Raw genomic sequence first — 17,489 nt, 5'->3', positions numbered from 1 at the left:
CGTTGCAATACTGGGGAAGCAACACTGTGGAGGCCGGTGCTGTGTTGTGTTGTGTTGTGTTATTTGCATTATTTTTGTCTTTCTGGTCTGGATTGGATAGTCTGGTGATCTTGGTGTGAGAATACAGGATCTCAGGCTCGTCTTCTCAAACGCTTCTCTGCCTCTCCTCCAATATTTGAAAAGGTTTTAAGTTTACACGAAATTTTTAAGAAGTTTTTACTGTTCTAGAGGCAGATTGACAAGATTTCTACACTAATAATTGGAGAAACATTCTTGAAAACCCCGCTAACCATCTATGTGGCCTCGGAAAATGTTCGTGGTTAGAGCAAACCGTTTCTGAATACTGGTCTTATGGGGGCTAATGGTCTAAGCCTAAGGGGTCTTTGGGTGTACATGGTCTTCTGCTCCTCCTTTTTTTTTTTCAAGTTTACACGAGGTTTTTAGATGTTTTTACCGTTCTAGAGGCAGAGTGACAAGATTTCCACACTAATAATTATAATTGGAGAAACACTCATGAAAACCCCGCTAACCATCTGTGTGGCCTCGGAAAATAGGCGTGGTGAGAGAGCAAAGTGTTTTTTTAATATGGGTGTAGATCTTATGGGGCTAATGGTCTAATGGGTCTTTCTTTTTGGTCTTCATCGTCTTCTGGTCTTCTTTTTTTCATGTGGGGATCTTCTTTTTGAGTCTTCCTGTGGGTGTAGCGTTCCTAGTCTCCTTTCCTGGGTCTTCCTTTAAGGCTAATGGTCTAATGGGTCTTTCTTTGGGTCTTCATCGTCTTCTGGTCTTCTTTTTTTCATGTGGGGATCTTCTTTTTGAGTCTTCCTGTGGGTGTAGTGTTCCTAGTCTCCTTTCCTGGGTCTTCCTTTAAGGCTAATGGTCTAATGGGTCTTTCTTTGGATCTTCATTGTATTCTGGTCTTCCTGCTTTTTTTTCATGAGTCTTCCTATGAGTGTAATGTTCTTAGTCTCCTTTCCTGGGTCTGCCTTGGTGTGAGAATGCAGTCTGGGTCTAGATTTTCCTCTGGGGCTAATGGTCTAAGGTCTATTTCTATCGTTCTTCATGGTCTTCTGGTATTCCTTGTTTTTTTTCTATATTTATTTATTTATTTTTATTTTTTTTATCATATGGGTCCCTCTCTGGACTTTGTTTGGTTGTTCTTGGTCTCCTTCAAGTTAAGGTCTCTAGGTCTAACATGGTTCCTTTTATTAGTGGTCTTTTTCACTTTTTTTCATTCATTTTGTCGCTCGTTCGTTCTTGTTAGTCTTTTCTCTGTTTTTTTTTTTTTTTTTTTTTATTGCTTAACTCTCTCTCTCTCTCTCTCTCTCTCTCTCTCTCTCTCTCTCTCTCTCTCTCTCTCTCTCTCTCTCTCTCTCTCTCTCTCTCTCTTTAGTGTTTTCCTTTTCTCTCTTTCCGTTCTCTCCTTTCATCTTTTCCTTTCATCTTCTCTTTCCTCTACTTTTTCTTTGTTCTCTCTTTGTATTGCCTCTTTCCTCACCCTTCCTTCCTTTTTAATATTACTTGTCCTCCTCCTCCTCCTCCTCCTCCTCCTCCTCCTCCTCCTCCTCCTCCTCCTCCTCCTCCTCCTCCTCCTCCTCCTCTATGCCTTCATTTACCTTCTAACATACTTCTTACTCATTTCCTCTCTTTCCTCATCCTTTCCCTTCTTATCTCCTCCTCCTCCTCCTCCTCCTCCTCCATGCCTCACATCATCTAACCTTCATCTGCCTCATCCTCTCCTGACTTACCTCCTCCTCCTCCTCCTCCTCCCTGGCGGTGGAGAGCAGGAGGGCGAGGCGTGGAGGCGTGAGGAGATATGATAAACGTGTGAAGCCTCCGTCATGGTCAGCTTATCTCCCTAACGAGCCAGACAGAGAGAGAGAGAGAGAGAGAGAGAGAGAGAGAGAGAGAGAGATTGGTGTGTTGGTTGCTCATCTTTTCCTCTTTATCTCATCCTCTTCCTTCTTTCCTCCTTCCTCTCCAAAATTTAAGAAAGAATGAAAGGAATTGGTCTGTTGAATGATCATCTCCTCTCCTCCTCCTCCTCCTCCTCCTCCTCCTCCTCCTCCTCTTTCTATTCTTATAACCAGGATTTCTTCACTGTCACTTCAGGAAATTGGAGATTGTGTGGAGCTCCCGTCACCTCTTGCAGGACATTAGAGACACACACATATAGACAGACACACAGACAGACATTGAAGCTCCGGAAAATATATTGATGCTGTTGTGTCTGTCTGTGTGTGTCGGCTGGTTTGGTTGGGCGTGTTGGTGATGAAAGAATGAAAAAAAAGCAAGAAAAGAAGAAGGGTAATGTTTTATTTTTTTTGTCTGTCTGTCTGTCTGATTGATTACTAAGCCAATTTCTTTTTTGTACTGGATTATTGGTCATCATCTTCCTGAGAGAGAGAGAGAGAGAGAGAGAGAGAGAGAGAGTTGTCATGGTAATCTGGGTTGTCCAATGAAAATAAATATTGTCACTTCTTTTTCGCTCCTCGTTCCCAGAGAGAGAGAGAGAGAGAGAGAGAGAGAGAGAGAGAGAGACCTATTGATTGAAGTCTCGCAACACAACCACGAATTGTGTGTGTGTGTGTGTGTGTGTGTGTGTGTGTGTGTGTGTGTGTGTGTGTGTGTCTTTATATAGTAACACTTCTCAAGTCTGAAGCATCGGGCAGCCTCAAATAACAGGCTCTTGTGTCACCTGCTGCTTTGTGTTGACTGCCGCACCACCTGTTCGGTTCCCGCCCGCCCTTCCTACACACACACACACACACACACACACACACACACACACACACACACACACACACACACACACACACACACACAACACACATAACACACGCATCTTGTCATCAACCTCGTTATCTTTTCTCATATTTCCTCCTCCTCCTCCTCCTCCTCCTCCTCCTCCTCCTCCTCCTCCTCCTCCTGCCGGGCACCAGAGGCACCAGTTGGTCTCCTGCAGCAGTTAAGCCTCTATTGATCCCTGTTCCTGGTGGAGGCAGGGTGAGCCTCGTCGGGTGACGGGTGACACTAGGGTGACACCTGGGTGACGGGGCGCGGCGGGGCTGGTGCCATGAGCTGTTCTGGTGACGGGGTGGTTGGGCGGTAGGAGGGAGGAGGAGTTAGAGGGAATACTATTACGTTTTGTTGCGCGGGAGATGAAAGGATGGTTCTCCTGACGAAGTGACTCTGAGACTCCTCGGGATTTGCTGTTGTTAGGGATGTGCTTTCGTGTGTGTGTGTGTGTGCGTGAGTGTGTGCGAGCGTGCGCGTGCGTGCGCGGTGAGTGCGTGTGTGCGAGCGGCAGACTCGAGGAGCTCGGTGGTGCGTCGGCGTGCGGCGGGCGGAGGATGCCTGGTTGCCGCGGCCCGAGAGGTGCCGCTGTCGCCTGGTCAGTGTTGGGGCGACGCTCCCCTGACGCGCCGCCTCCCTCTCGCCTTCCACCTTCTGTCCTAGTCTCTCCTGACGGAGCTGATCTGTCCCACTCCCCCTCTCTCTACTCCTTCCCCACTCCACGCCTCTACCTCTGCTGCATTTCATCCTGCCACCGCCGCCGCCGCCGCCAGAGTCACCGCCACCTCGCCCTACTTTGTCACGCCCCATGAGCCGCGCACCACCCGGGACCCAGTGAGGCGGTGGCGGGCGGCGTCACTCCCTTCGTCGCCTTGATTGTCCCGCCACGTGGAGTGTGGGCGTCGTGTCCGTGTGTGTGTATGTGTGTGTATATGTATGTGTGTATCGCGTGGACATGGAAAGCGTGCCGAGGTGTGGCTGACTGACAGAGTGACGGGACGTGTGAGTGTGCAGTATGAACATAGTGATGGAGGCCCCTGGAGGCAGGCAGCAGCAGCAGCAGCAGGGCTCTCAGGCGGCGCGGGTTCAGCGCCAGCACACAGCGGCAACCACTGCAAGGTGATACCCAACTCACACCACCCCGCCCCGCTTCCCTGCTGCGACGGCCGACTCCTGCCCCGATGCGGCCTGGCCGCTTCGTGCTCGTAACATGTGATGGTCTTCTGGTGGCTGGTGGTTGCCTGTAGCAGCTCCGGCGGGCGGCCGCCCCTGTGTCATGGAAGTGGGGCGAAACGCCCCAGACTCCGGGTGCCCGCTCCCTGGATGCCTGTGAGGAGCAACTCCCGCCGCCTGGGGGGGTCCCTCTACCGCTGGCTGGTGCTGCACCTCCTGCCCCGTCGCCGCCAGCAGGAGGTCGCTGCCCTCGCCGCAAAGCACGATCATCACCAACGGGGATCGGCACCCCCTGGTGCGGGCCACTCCTGCCCCGGCAAGGAGCGGCATCTGCCCTCCCGCAATGGCAGGTCCACGAGTCCCCACGAGGGCGGGGCGCGCTGGAGGGCAGCCCAGGAGACCAAGGAAAAGGGCGAGCAGCAGCATGAACATGAAGGGCAGAGCGTAGCCCAGCACGTTTTCAGCACGCTGCGGAGCAGCGAGATGCTGACCACGGAGAGTAGCAGCGCTCTGCCAGCAATACAGACGGTCGATGGCTCCCTCGGTGCCGCCAGCTGTGCCTTGTGCCGGAGGGACGCGGCGGGGGTGTCCCGTTCCCGCATCCAGCTGGTGCAGGAGGCTCCTGCAGGCTGCCGGCTGGAATCACCCGTGGGGCGTGGCGGGGCGGCGGGAAGCCCAGGCGCGGCTGGAAGGGCCCGTCGGGAGGAGGATAGTGCCACCCAGGGTGCCAGTGGCCGGCGGACGTGCACCCAGGCCGGCTCCCTCCCTCAGGCTGAGCCCCACAAGAAGAGTCAACGCAAGGTGGACCGGGGCGCCTTCCCGCTGCTAAACGTGCGGGGACTAGAGCAGGGCGGCCAGGGTTCCGTGCAGTCCCTCGCCGCCCCGAGGTCGTGCAAACATATCAGTGTGGTGCGGCAGTGGGACTCGATCTCGGTGCTGTACGGTGTGGAGTACCTGGCGGTGCGAAAGAAGGTGCATGAGAGGCTGTTGTGCATCTTGCGGGCCAGGCGCGAGCGTCGGCAGCGACGAGAGGCCATGGAGGGCGTGGGAAGCGGCGCTGGCCGACCGCGGCGCCACTCCCATAGGCGAAAACGTCGGAAGCGAAAAGGTAAAGGGAAGCATGGCGGGAAGAAGGAAGGCAAGGCAAGGCGAGGACAGGAGGAGGTGGAGGTGGCAGTGGAGGGCGGCGTGGCGGCGGCCAAGGAGCGGAGAGTGGACAGTGGCCAGGCCGGCAGCGACGCCTTGCGAGCGGCGGAGACCTATAGCAGGGAGTGCCGCGAGCTGGAGGACCTGGACCACGGTGACGATGCCTGCCTGGACCAGGAGGCGGGTGCCGCAGAGGTAGGACCCATCGCGGAGTACGGCGCCCCGAAGAATGGAAAGGAAAGCACGGAAGTGTTTGAGTGCGTGCAGAATGGCGTGGGTACGTGTGACAGGTCCCTATCAGGCGGCAGTGGCGACTCCCACCCCAGCAAGTCTCTTTCCTACCACAAGGTGACCAGCAGCGAGAAATCCTCGTCCCGGGCCTCCTCCATCTTGCAGACCAGAGTCACTCCCCCCGTCAAGGACCTTTCGCCCTGTACTGCCGCTCCGAAACCCTCCCCTAACCTCCTCCCATCAGCCACCTCGTCTTCCGGGTCCTCTTCCACCTCCTCCTCCACCTCAGCCTCCGCCACCACTTCCTCCGCCTCGTCCCTCACGGTCACCTCGGCCTCCGTCAAGTCAAGAGGTGGGCTGTCGGCGTCTTTTAAGACCGTCGCCTACACGTCTGACGATGAGAGCGCCAGTGAGCGGCGGCGCTCCGCCCTCTACTGCTGCCCGTGCTTCGTCACCCTCAGGAGGAAGGCCAAGAAATCCCGTCGAAGGTAATGAGGACCGGGTAGCGGTGACGGAGGCGTGCTTCTGTGTGTGTGTGTGTGTGTGTGTGTGTGTGTGTGTGTGTGTGTGTGTGTGTGATGCACCAGTATGAATGTGTCCTCACTCGGTCACACCAAACCAAAACAAGCCCCGTATTGCTGATGTGACGTGGTGTCCTGAGAGTTTGTCAGCGCTGTCAGCACACATGTGGAGGAGTGCAGCGTAAGTCAGCAGATTTGACGCGTCGCTGAGTTAGTAAAAGCGTCACTAACACTCACCACATAGGGCAGTTGGGGGGAATGGTGGCTGGAGAAGGTATGGCCTGTCCGCGTGTTAGGTGTGTTGGTGAGTTAGCATGGTGGGACGGAAGGGGGGGGGAGGAGAAGGGAGGGCTGCAGTTGACGTGAGCGGGACAGGGATTAGTTTGCACATGGTGACATAACGTAAGGAAAGCTTTAGCATAGCCAATAGTCCCTACGCGTGGCGGCTCCTGTGTGACCTGTGTGTTACTACATCGCCCATCATTTCCTTCGTGGTGGGTGCCAGTCGTGCCGCCACTTGGGGTTACCTGGAGCACCTGAGTAACGTGCTGGTTTAAGATGGGTCTTTGATACCTGTATATCTAGCTGTACCTGTATGCTGCGCCATGTGGTGGTGAGGGTGGTGGCGCCAGGAAGGGGTGAGAGGATGGCCAGCAGACTCAGGAAAGCGAGCAGTGAGCTGATAATCATTGTATCGTGTAACACTCAGATAAAGGCATCCGTCCGGTGGCAGGATTCCCGGCTGGGTGCCCACTGTCACCGCTTCAGTGTTAGTGCCGCCCTCTTTTCACCACGAGCTGCGGTCTCTGCTTGTGTGCATGTGTGCTTCATTCACAAACGTGTGCCAATTACCAGAGCAGTGCCTTTGTGCATAGATGTGTGTAGCGTTCGTATCACACCACGTGGTCTGCCCCCTTAATTGGTGGAGACTCCAGTGGGATGAGGGCGGGCCGGGGCGGGGTTGGGCTGTGGTCGTGGGCGTGATGCATCAGTGATGGGGGCGTGCTGTGGCGTAGAGGCGCAGCGATCTCTGGGAAGTCGTGACTTCTCCAGTGACGAGGACACCTGTGTAACTTCTCTGGCGTCCAGGTGTGTGTGTGTGTGTGTGTGTGTGTGTGTGTGTGTGTGTGTGTGTGTTTCACTGTTTGATCTGCTGCAGTCTCTGACGAGACAGCCAGACGTTACCCTACGGAACGAGCTCAGAGCTCATTATTTCTGATCTTCGGATAGGCCTGAGACCAGGCACACACCACACACCGGGACAAGGTCACAACTCCTCGATTTACATCCCGTACCTACTCACTGCTAGGTGAACAGGGGCTACACGTGAAAGGAGACACACCCAAATATCTCCACCTGGCCGGGGAATCGAACCCCGGTCCTCTGGCTTGTGAAGCCAGCGCTCTAACCACTGAGCTACCGGGTGTGTGTGTGTGTGTGTGTGTGTGTGTGTGTGTGTGTGTGCGCGCGCGCGCGCCCATTCACGAAGAGTAGAGGCTCGGGAACGGGATAGAATTAGTGTGCAGGTGGGTTGGTGAGGTCAGTAAGGTAAGTAGACAGTCAGCAGGGAGTAGCAACAGCGGTGCTGATGCCTTGAAGAAGAGGAGCCGCCGCCACGCATCCCGTCAGGCAGGTAAGGCAGGTGAGGGCAGGTGAGTGTCCCTGGGGAGTGGCCGCGTGGTGGCCGCCACTAACCGTACCGGGGCATGCCTCTTGCAGCAGTGAGCGGGAACACTACGGCCGGCGGCGTGAGCGGGACCACTCGTCGGAGCGCCGCCACCACCCTGGACATCCTCGCCGCCGCCTGACGTCACGCTCAGCCTCGTCAGACTCGTCCCGTCGACGTCGTCTTCGTCGTCGTCCTCGCCACCACTACCGCGACTCTTATGTCAACAGCCACGTGAGTTTTACTCTATGCATTCTGTCTTGGCGGCGCCCGGTGCCGCGATGGCCGGCACTGTGCCCCTCACCCGCTGGGCGTCACAACCACGCGCCTCCACTGCGGCACCGGGAGCTTGCCTGCCGGCGGGACGGGACGTGCGGGGCTGCGGGGCTGCCCCGCCCCACTCACGTCCCCCTGCTGTATGTATTGTTGCTGCAGCTGATATATACCGGCCCGCCTCGGTGCTCTGTCCTCACGCGGCACTCCCCTCAACACACGCCGTGGACGTGCCCGGGGTGGCGGGTGAGTGGCTGCACGCTATGTGTGAATGGCGTGTTCTGTGTGTGTGTGTGTGTGTGTGTGTGTGTGTGTGTGTGTGTGTGTCACTGTATGGGATTTCCTTTGCCAGTCTTTCCCTCTCTTCCACCTCCACCTCACCCCCACCCTTGTACCATTTAAGGAACCTTCCCTCTTCACGCCTGGCGCACCGTGCCACCCCCTCCACGCACCTCACTCTCAACCAGTGGACCTCCTCGGCGCTGTCCTTAGCCCGCGTTCACCCAACGCTTCAGTTCCCCCCACACTTGGCGCGCCATTGTAGAAACCGGGCTGGTAAGATTTGAAAGAAAACGGCGGCGGGGGGCAACGCGCCCTACTATTCTGGTCACCTTCTTGGCGGCTGATAAGTCGTGGGATGCGCGAGCGAGCATCTTCTCTTGTTGGTATATTTGGCGGCGAGGCGCAGCGCGAGGCCGCCGCGGTGTGGACCAACTGACGGCGAGAGGGGTGCTCCCTCGGCAGCATGGGCGCCGAGCAGACCAACGGCTTCAGGGAGGTAGGTCCCAGCGAGCGTAGGTCGTGCGTGCTCAGCGGATCACTGTGGCGGCGGCACAGGTGTGAAGCAGCGCCTCGCCACTCAAGGTCATTGGGGGATCCACCGTCCCACCCACGCCCACGTGCTGATGTTGCTTGGCGTGGGCGTGACGTAGTGGCGGCGAGCGGCTCGTGTTGCCGGGAGCGAGTGCTGGTGCTCGACCCTGCCTGCCATGGGGCACGCCGCCGCCAGGGGCAGGCAGGCTTGGCACAGGCGTCGCCAGGCGGGGCCCCGTGCCAGTAGTGCTCGAGTGTGGCCGCCGTTTGTATCCTGCGCCCCGTGCCCCGTGATCCGCCCCGCCACGCAGACATGTGCACGTCCTGTGTCTCGGAGGTAAGCCGCGCCCCGCGAGGCCGCCAGGTCAGGGGAACGCCAGCGGGCGGAGCAGCGCGGCCAGTGGGGGCAGGGAGTGCAGGGGTACCCTAAGTGACGTCACCGCGCTTCGTCCCGGCCAGCGACAAGGGCACCACAGCGCCCAGTCACGTGTATTATTACTCATTCTCGACTGTAGCAGCAGCAACGGCGGCGGTGGCGACCTCCTGCAGGTGGGGCTGCAGGTGAGGACTTTGCATTACGTGACGACTCTCGCGACGCGCCAGGTGCAAATAAAAAAATATGCCCTCCCCTCCCTTCTCCTTTCTTCCCCCTGTGCCCCCTCAGTGCATGGCGGGTGTCCCGTGCGCCTGCTGGTGCCAGCAAAGGCGAACAGCCGCCTCCCAGCTTGCACCGCGGAGTCGCCAGCTAGATGGTGCACCTCCTGGTGTCGCTGGAGCAGCCCGTCGCTGCCCTGCTCTCCCTCTGGGCAGGCGGCAGCGGCGGCGGCCCTGACGACGGCGGCGGCGAAGCCATACTGACACTGGCCCTCGCTCTTCTGCAGCGGCTGGGCGTCCCCCTTCACCTGGTAGGCCGTGCAACACTTCACACTCACACAGGCTGGTGCTGCCGCTGCTGCTGCCACCCGCACGAGGCAGCGGCGGCTGTCTGGTCCAGCGTGTTGGCAGCGGCGCCGCGCTCAGATACTAGACCGTCTCCTCGGGATTACTGAAGGTCGTCCTTCTTGCTCCAGTGACACTCACTACCCTTCCCCCTCCCTCACCTCCCCTCGCTCCTCCCCTCCCTCCCTTTCCCTCTCTCCTTGCTTCCCTCCCTCTTTCCCTCTCTCCTTCCCTCCCTCCCTCTTTCCCTTTCTCCCTCCTTCCTTCCCTTCCTCATCACCCGCACCACACACTGTCCGTGTTGTCGCGCCGCTTCCCTCCTAGTGAACACTCACCTGGGCTGGTTGTGGGATGGGTGGGTGACAGGTGTGCGCCACTCACCTGGACGCTCAGGTGCCGCGCCACACGTGGTGGAGGTGCCTGCTGCTGCTGCTGGTGCTCTGGTGGAGTCTTTGTAGTAAGCACTTGGAGTACTTGGGAACACTTGCTGTGGTGGACAGTGGTCATCAGGCAAGGGTCACTAACAACATAGAGACCAAACGAGGTCATACGCCAGCTGACTTCAAAGCAGGCCAGAATGCGTTCATTGAGTTCAGAAACGTGACCTTGACTGAGGATAGGGTCACTAAAATTACAGAGAGAGAGAGAGAGAGAGAGAGAGAGAGAGAGAGAGAGAGAGAGAGAGAGAGAGAGAGACCACCGTAACTTCAAGCTCCATTTGGTCAAGATTATGAAAGGGAAGCGTCTAGGGTCATAAAACTCGACCTAAGACGTAAGGGTCACTTTGTAAAGGGTCATTGTAGTTATATGGAACATGTAGACTGCATGGGAGAAGGGAGAGCGGAACGAGAGAGAGAGAGAGAGAGAGAGAGAGAGAGAGAGAGAGAGAGGAGGGAAGTTATTGAGGGGAAAGGGGAGTGAATAAGATGGGAGATGGGAGAAGTTAACTATAGAGAGAGAGAGAGAGAGAGAGAGAGAGAGAGGAGACAAGGGGAGTGAGTGAGTGAGGGGAGAGAAGACACATTGGCCTCTCCCTCCCTCTCTCTTTCTCCCCTCATCCTCCCTCTCCCTCTCTCCCCTCACTCCTGGCCATCAGCCAACACAAGTACGCCACTAACAACCTGCTCACTATTAAATACAAAACTCTCTCTCTCTCTCTCTCTCTCTCTCTCTCTCTCTCTCTCTCTCTCTCTCTCTCTCTCTCTCTCTCTCTCTCTCTCTCTCTCTCTAAGATTAAGATTAACCCATAACCTCTCTCTCTCTCTCTCTCTCTCTCTCTCTCTCTCTCTCTCTCTCTCTCTCTCTCTCTCTCTCTCTCTCTCTCTCTCTCTCTCTCTCTCTCTCTCTCTCTCTCTCTTTTTTTCTCATTCATTCATTGTGTTTCTCTTTTAAGTCTATTTTTCTCCTTCATTCTTTTCTTTGAAGTTGTTCATTCTTCTTCTTCTTCTTCTTCTTCTTCTTCTTCTTCTTCTTCTTCTTCTTCTTCTTCTTCTTCTTCTTCTTCTTCTTCTTCTTCTTCTTCTTCTCTCCTCCTTCCTCCTCCTCCTCCTCCTCCTCCTCCTCCTCCTCCTCCTCCTCCTCCTCCTCCTCCTCCTCCTCCTCCTCCTCCTCCTCCTCCTCCTCTGTTCTTCCTGGGTGGGATCAATATACGGAGTTTAGGCCGTGTATCATTTCGTCATTGGACACCTTTTGGCTTGCTATATATAGACTCGGAAAGGTCGAGACAAGACAAGTATAGTAGTGTGTGTGTGTGTGAGCTTGAAATATGCAAACTCCCTTCCTTGTGTGGCTGTGCTCTCTCTCTCTCTCTCTCTCTCTCTCTCTCTCTCTCTCTCTCTCTCTCTCTCTCTCTCTCTCTCTCTCTCTCTCGGCGTAGTTAAACGATGTAAGGTCAAGCGCGAGAAATTATTACCTTGGCCGCAGTCGCACACACACACACACACACACACACACACACACACACCATTAGGCCGATTTAAAAGAAAATGGGAATCAAGGTCGCCTGTGGGTGTCGTCTCTGGCAGCAGAACGACCACAAAAAACGAAGTAGTAATAGTAGTAGTAGTAGTAGTAGTAGTAGAAGCGATGGTATGTTAAGTATTTTAACCAGTAGTCGCTAAAAGTTATTGAAATTGTAGTAGTGGTAGTGGTGGTGATAGTAGTAGTAGTAGTAGTAGTAGTAGTAGTTGCTGTTGTTGTAGTAGAAGCAATGGTATGTAATGTAAGTATTTTAACCAATAGTCGTAAAAAAAAGTTTTAGTAGTAGTAGTAGTAGTAGTAGTAGTAGTAGTGGTAGTAATAGTGGAATAAGCAGTAGTCATGGTAGGTGTAGCAGCAGTTGTAGTATTAGCAATAGTAATAACAATAGTAACACCAATAGTAACTTAATTATAGATTATGTAACGAAAGAAGCAAGGAAGTAACAACAACAACAACAGCAGCAGCAGCAGTAGGAGGAGGATGAGTCGCCCTATCCCCAGCACCAACCCTTCCCCACCTCCACCTAAAACAAACTATCCCACACTAACGACGTAGCAAATAGTACGTAAATGAGACCCAGCGCATAGTTTCTTAATGTCAAAAGGCCAGCAGAAGCAGAAGCAGAAACACCAACAACATTAGCAGCACCAGCAGGCACCCACACGTCTAAATATAGGAGGACATGTACAGTCTTGGGGTTGAGGGTCGTCTGTATAGCACCACCACCACCACCACCACCACCAGAAGTAGTGTCAGTAGTCAAGTCTTACAATGGCGCCGCGCAGGAGGTTCCACCCTTCCTCCGTCAGGTCCTTCTACAGGTCCTACGATTACATTCTGGACCGGTATTCCTCCAACAACGCGTATTTAAAGGTATTGCTTCCCCCTGCTCCTCTCTTTCATCTCTGTCTGTTCCGTCTATTTTTGCAAGCTGTCTTGTCTTCTTACTACATTTCTCTCTTCTACCTGTCTATATTCTTACCTGTCTTTGTGTTCTATAGCCATCTTTTATTGTAAGCTGTCGTGTCTATGTACGTTTTTACCTGTTTTACCTGTCTATTACCTGTATCTCTCTATACCTGTCTATGGCCATTTATCGTCTAGCTCTATATTCCTACATGTCTTATTTTCTACTTCTTGATTGATTTTTTTACCTTTACATTTTTTTTACCTGGCTCTTGATGGAGTTTACCGGTGTCTTCCCATTTTCTACATTACCTGTCTGCCTTCCTATCTGTGTATTTTCTTACCTACTTTTCTGCATGTGTATCTTCCCATCTCGCTGCCTTTCTACCTATTTTCCTACCTATCTATTTCCTATCCGGATCTGAGTCACTCATCTCTCTGACTCACTCGTGGGTGTTTTCTCTGCCTTCAGTGAGTCATTGTATTAATTTGTTCATTCTCCCTTTCGTTATTATTTCTCTATCACTTTATAATTTTTCATATTGTTTATCCTACTTTCACTGTCATTCTGTTCCTCCTTCATTTGTTTCATCATCCTGTATCTTATTTCCTTATTTCTCTATCTCTCCTTATTCTATTCTTATTTTCTCTATCCACTTTTCACTATCACTCGTTATCTCACTCTCTCCTATCCCTTATTTCATTCCCATATCTTTTCTCACTATTCCCTCCGTCACGTGTCTTTCTCCCTACCTTTCTTCCCTCTCCCTCTCCCTCTCCCTCTCTCCTTTCTCTTCGTCCCCGTCGTGGTCATTGTGGTCTCGTAGTTTCTCCAATGGATTCACCGGCCTCCGTATCACTTCACTGCGCCGTAACTTACCCATAAACCACATTTCTGGTCCTCCTCCTCCTCCTCCTCCTCCTGCGGCGTCACTCCATCCATCCTCCACCGTCACCATCTGTCACACTCACGCACACAAGCACATCTTCGTCAGTAGTATCGTGTTACCGCCGTGCACGTGGTTAGACAGCGTATTTCCCTTCGTCAGCGCCTTCTGCACTTGACTAGACTCGTGTGCGTGGTGGTGGTAGTGGTGGTTGTGGTAGTGGCTGTGGCTTTCCTCCCTCAGCGCCGCCTTCTGGAGTACTCTTGTCTCCTGCGCGTGGTGGTGGTGGCTGGCGGTGTGGCTGTGGCAGAAACTCTTGCCTCGCGCCACCGTCACACCGTCACACGCCCCAGAAAACAAAAGACACGCAACCAGGGCAGGCGGGGCTCGTGTGGGACGCCGTGGGGCCAGCCAAGTGGGCCAACACGCACCTCGGCTTTCGTGAAACTGAAAACGGAGGAAACTTGGTCAGCAGGGAAGATTAGATGACAGGACAGGGCAGGGTGGAAGGTAGTAGGGTAGGGCACGATAGAATAGAAGGCACTAGGGCAGAGTAGACTAGGACACGGTAAATTAGACCTGGATTGAAGGTAGCAGGACATCGAGGAAGGCAGTGACAGGGATTAGATGGCAGTAAGGCAGAGTGCAACAGGCGTAGGATAGTGTGGCAGGATCAAGCACACAAAGGATAGCAAAGTACATTCTTCTAATACTTCGGGCCAGGCAGGACGACACACGCTTCAGGGACGGTATAGATTGGAACATTGTGACAGTCTTGGCCTCGAGGTGAACCAAACTAAGAAGACCCCCACGAGAACTATTACCGTGACTCCCACATTGCCTCGCCCTTGAGATGACCTCGAGAACGACCCGTCACACCTCATTGCCTTGTCCTCGAGATAACAAAGCTTTCAAGACCGAGAGACCACCACACACACACACACACACACACACACACACACACACACACACACACACACACACACACACACACACACACACACACACACACCTCGTCCTCGTGCAAGTAGGAGGAAGTAGCACCTCTTTTCGGCAGCGTGCCCAAGACATAATGACCTGCCCCACACCACCTACATCCGTGTCCCAGGCGTGAGGTACTACAGAAGGGACGAGGCGGAAGGCAGGCGGGTGGTGGGCTGGAGGAGAATCACCCAGAATCCCCCCCCACGCCCACCCCCGCCCAAATCAATACTGTACAACGCCCGCACATCACAGAGGGGACTGAGTGTTGGTCTTTGGGCTAGTGGCGTCTGTCTGAGGGTTAGAAGGAGGATCTGAAGGTGTTATAGGGTCTCTCTCTCTCTCTCTCTCTCTCTCTCTCTCTCTCTCTCTCTCTCTCTCTCTCCCCCCGCTGGAAATTTATGACCACTTAACACTCCCGAATGATGATTAGAGAATATGAAAAGAAAACGAGGGATGTGCTGAGGAGAGGAGGGGGAACTAAAGTGTTGCGTGATGCGTGCCTTGTGTTGTGTTGGGGCGACACACACACACACACACACACACACACACACACACACACACACACACACACACACACACACACACACACACGTCCATCAACATAGAAGTCACGTGTTTCCTCCTCCCCCTCCTCTTCCTCTTCCTCTTCGTCGGCGCCTGCAGTGATTTCCCCTCTTAACACAGGCCACGTGGGCATGTTTATACGTACCCATACCCACCCAAACCCATCCAGACTCACCCCAAACCCACCCTTACCCGTCCTTCAACACACGCCCCACCAGACCCCGCCCCACTCCAGCATCATCCTCGCAAAAACTGCCGTTGTGGGCGTGAGGACATTAGGGGCATTGGGGAGGGTTGAAGGAGGACGGGAGGAGGCGCTGGCATTTCCGTGGTCTCCCATCATGGCCACCCCGCCCCAGCCCCGCCTCTCCCAGTCCCTCCTAGCCTCTCACCATTGCTTTTTCTCCCTCTCTCCCTCTCTCCCTCCTCGTGCCTTTGAAAACACGCCTGGTTACTTCTGAAGATAGAGAAGCAAATGAACGTTGTGTCTGTCTCTGTCTGGCTGTGTTGCCTTGTCCTCTCAGCTCCCCAAATGTGCTGTGTTACTGGCCACATCACAGCGTCACAGCAGAGATGGAATATGAGTATGAGATGCTGTTTTTGCAATGATGGGAAAAGAGAAACGCTGCATTGCGAGCAGTGAAGAAAGGAGGGAAATGCGAAGGAGGCTTAGAAAATGAAGAAAGAAAGAACAAGGAGTATAAAATGAAGTTAGGAGTGAAAAAAAAAACAGGAAAGAAGGAAGCAAGTACAAACGAGGCTGATAAATGGAGATAAAATTAAAGAAGGAGGGAGGAAGGACTAGTTAAAGAAAGAGAGAGAGTAAAGGACGAATGGAAGAACAAGATGGCAGAAAGATAAAGGAGAAAAAAGGATGAATCTTAGACACAGAGAGAAAGAAAGAGAAGGGTGAAAGAAAGAAAGATAAATTGGAAAGAGAAAAAGGATAGACACGAAGAAAGACGAGGCATATCAGAGAAATAAGAAAAGAGAAACTAAAAGAAAAAGACTGAACAAAGAGATAAAAACTGGAGACAGGCGTAATAGAGGAATGAAGATAAAGGAAGAAGAGAGAAACTGAAAGAAAGACGAGGAAAAAGAGGAACACCTACAGAGAAAGAGACAACTTACCGAGGAAAGAATAAAGAAAATTGGAAATACAAACTAAAAAATAAAGTGTAGAAGAGTTAACAGGAAAAAAGACAAAGAAAATAGCAGAAATGAGTTTTAAAAAGGGACGAACAAGGAAAAGATCAACATAGATACAAAAGAGAGGAGAATAAAGTATCTTGTCTCAACTTGTGTTTTCCTACCACTCAATACTCACATAGATACAAGAATTAGATGGAATAAGAACCTGAACACGAACAGAAAACCTACAGGAAACCACTCTTAACGTAACAAGAGATAACACTGAACGAGGGAAAAGAGAGATAAAAGATTAGAGAAACTGGTATTGAGAAACTTTTACTCTCACCGCGACTGTTATCAAAGGCTACAGAGATGGTTAGCCTGGTTCTCCTGTTGATGATTGAGAAATGTTGATGTCTTTAGAACCGGAGAGTAATTGGAGGAATGCTGTTAATCTCTTTTAGAATCGTAAAACATAATTATAAAGGCTTGGAACTTCGACTGTATAACGTTTTGAATGTATAGTAAACAAATGTCTCAATGTCTTAGAATATAGAAGAAAATATGAACACTAATAAGGATAAAAGGACAATGAAAGCAACAGGAAATGATACACACTTTAACAAAACGAGACTTAATGAAAAATTCGCCAGAAAAGAAGAAAAGAAAAAAAAACAAAGCGAGTACAAGATACGAGCAGTAATAAAGGCAAAAAAACAATGAAAACAACAGAAAATACTACACACACATTAACAAACAAACACTTAATGAAAAACACACCAGAAAAAAAAAGAAAAAGAAAACTCTAACACTTGAGTAAACGAAGAACAAAATATGAGCAGTGTTAAAGGCAAAAAGACAACGAACACAACGGAACATATCAACATAGCGAGACTTAACCCCTTGACTACCATGACGCGTTCCCATACCCATTCTTACTATTTCGTGATTTGATACACCTTCAGAAACTCATGTCTGGGATCAAAATGGTGAAGACTGCGACCATTAACCTTCTGACCTCCATAGACCCTTCCTAGTGTAAATAAAATAGTCTAACCGTACACAAATCTCAAGGTAAAAATGTGTCCTGGTATTGAAGAGGTTAATGAAAAGCAAGAAGCTGCTCAGTAAAACCAAAAAGGAAATGAATAAATAACTCAAGGTGACACAAAGTAAAGGTGCGAACATTGATTAACCCCTTCAGTACTGGGACGCATTTTTACCTTGAGTTATGAGTATGATTAGATGATTTTATTTACACTAACAAGGTTCTATGGGGGTCAGAAGGTTAAGGGTCCAGAAACTTCACTATTTTAATCCCCCATAATATTTTGAAGCTGTATAAAATCACGTAATAGTAACCTGAATAAATATAAAGAGGTTTCATGGTAGCGAAGGGGTTAACAAGTGCGCAGTGAGTGGCCAAGAGTGACGCCGCTGGGAGATGTGAGGAGCTCAGCTGTGGCGCGGCGTGACTCC

The 17,489-nt window shown here is 52.2% G+C and overlaps 1 protein-coding gene across 1 annotated transcript; it reads left to right on the top strand.

Moving 5' to 3' along the window:
• The first annotated feature begins 1,973 nt into the window (after nucleotides 1–1,973).
• Nucleotides 1,974–6,988, top strand: LOC123519459. The gene is made up of 2 exons (XM_045280764.1): nucleotides 1,974–5,921; nucleotides 6,957–6,988. The coding sequence occupies exon 1, from the start codon at nucleotides 4,012–4,014 to the stop codon at nucleotides 5,836–5,838; it is 1,827 nt and encodes a 608-aa protein (XP_045136699.1). The 5' UTR covers nucleotides 1,974–4,011; the 3' UTR covers nucleotides 5,839–5,921; nucleotides 6,957–6,988.
• The last annotated feature ends 10,501 nt before the right edge of the window (nucleotides 6,989–17,489 follow it).

Source organism: Portunus trituberculatus, chromosome 45 (assembly GCF_017591435.1).
Source record: "Portunus trituberculatus isolate SZX2019 chromosome 45, ASM1759143v1, whole genome shotgun sequence".
NCBI classification, from domain to species: Eukaryota; Metazoa; Arthropoda; class Malacostraca; order Decapoda; family Portunidae; genus Portunus; species Portunus trituberculatus.
Note: the sequence above shows the minus strand (reverse complement) of the source record. Positions and strands in the feature narration are given on the sequence as shown.

Bases quoted from the DNA above. Each gene is read 5' to 3' on its own strand.
- LOC123519459 (XM_045280764.1), top strand. From the start codon at position 4,012: ATGGTCTTCTGGTGGCTGGTGGTTGCCTGTAGCAGCTCCGGCGGGCGG.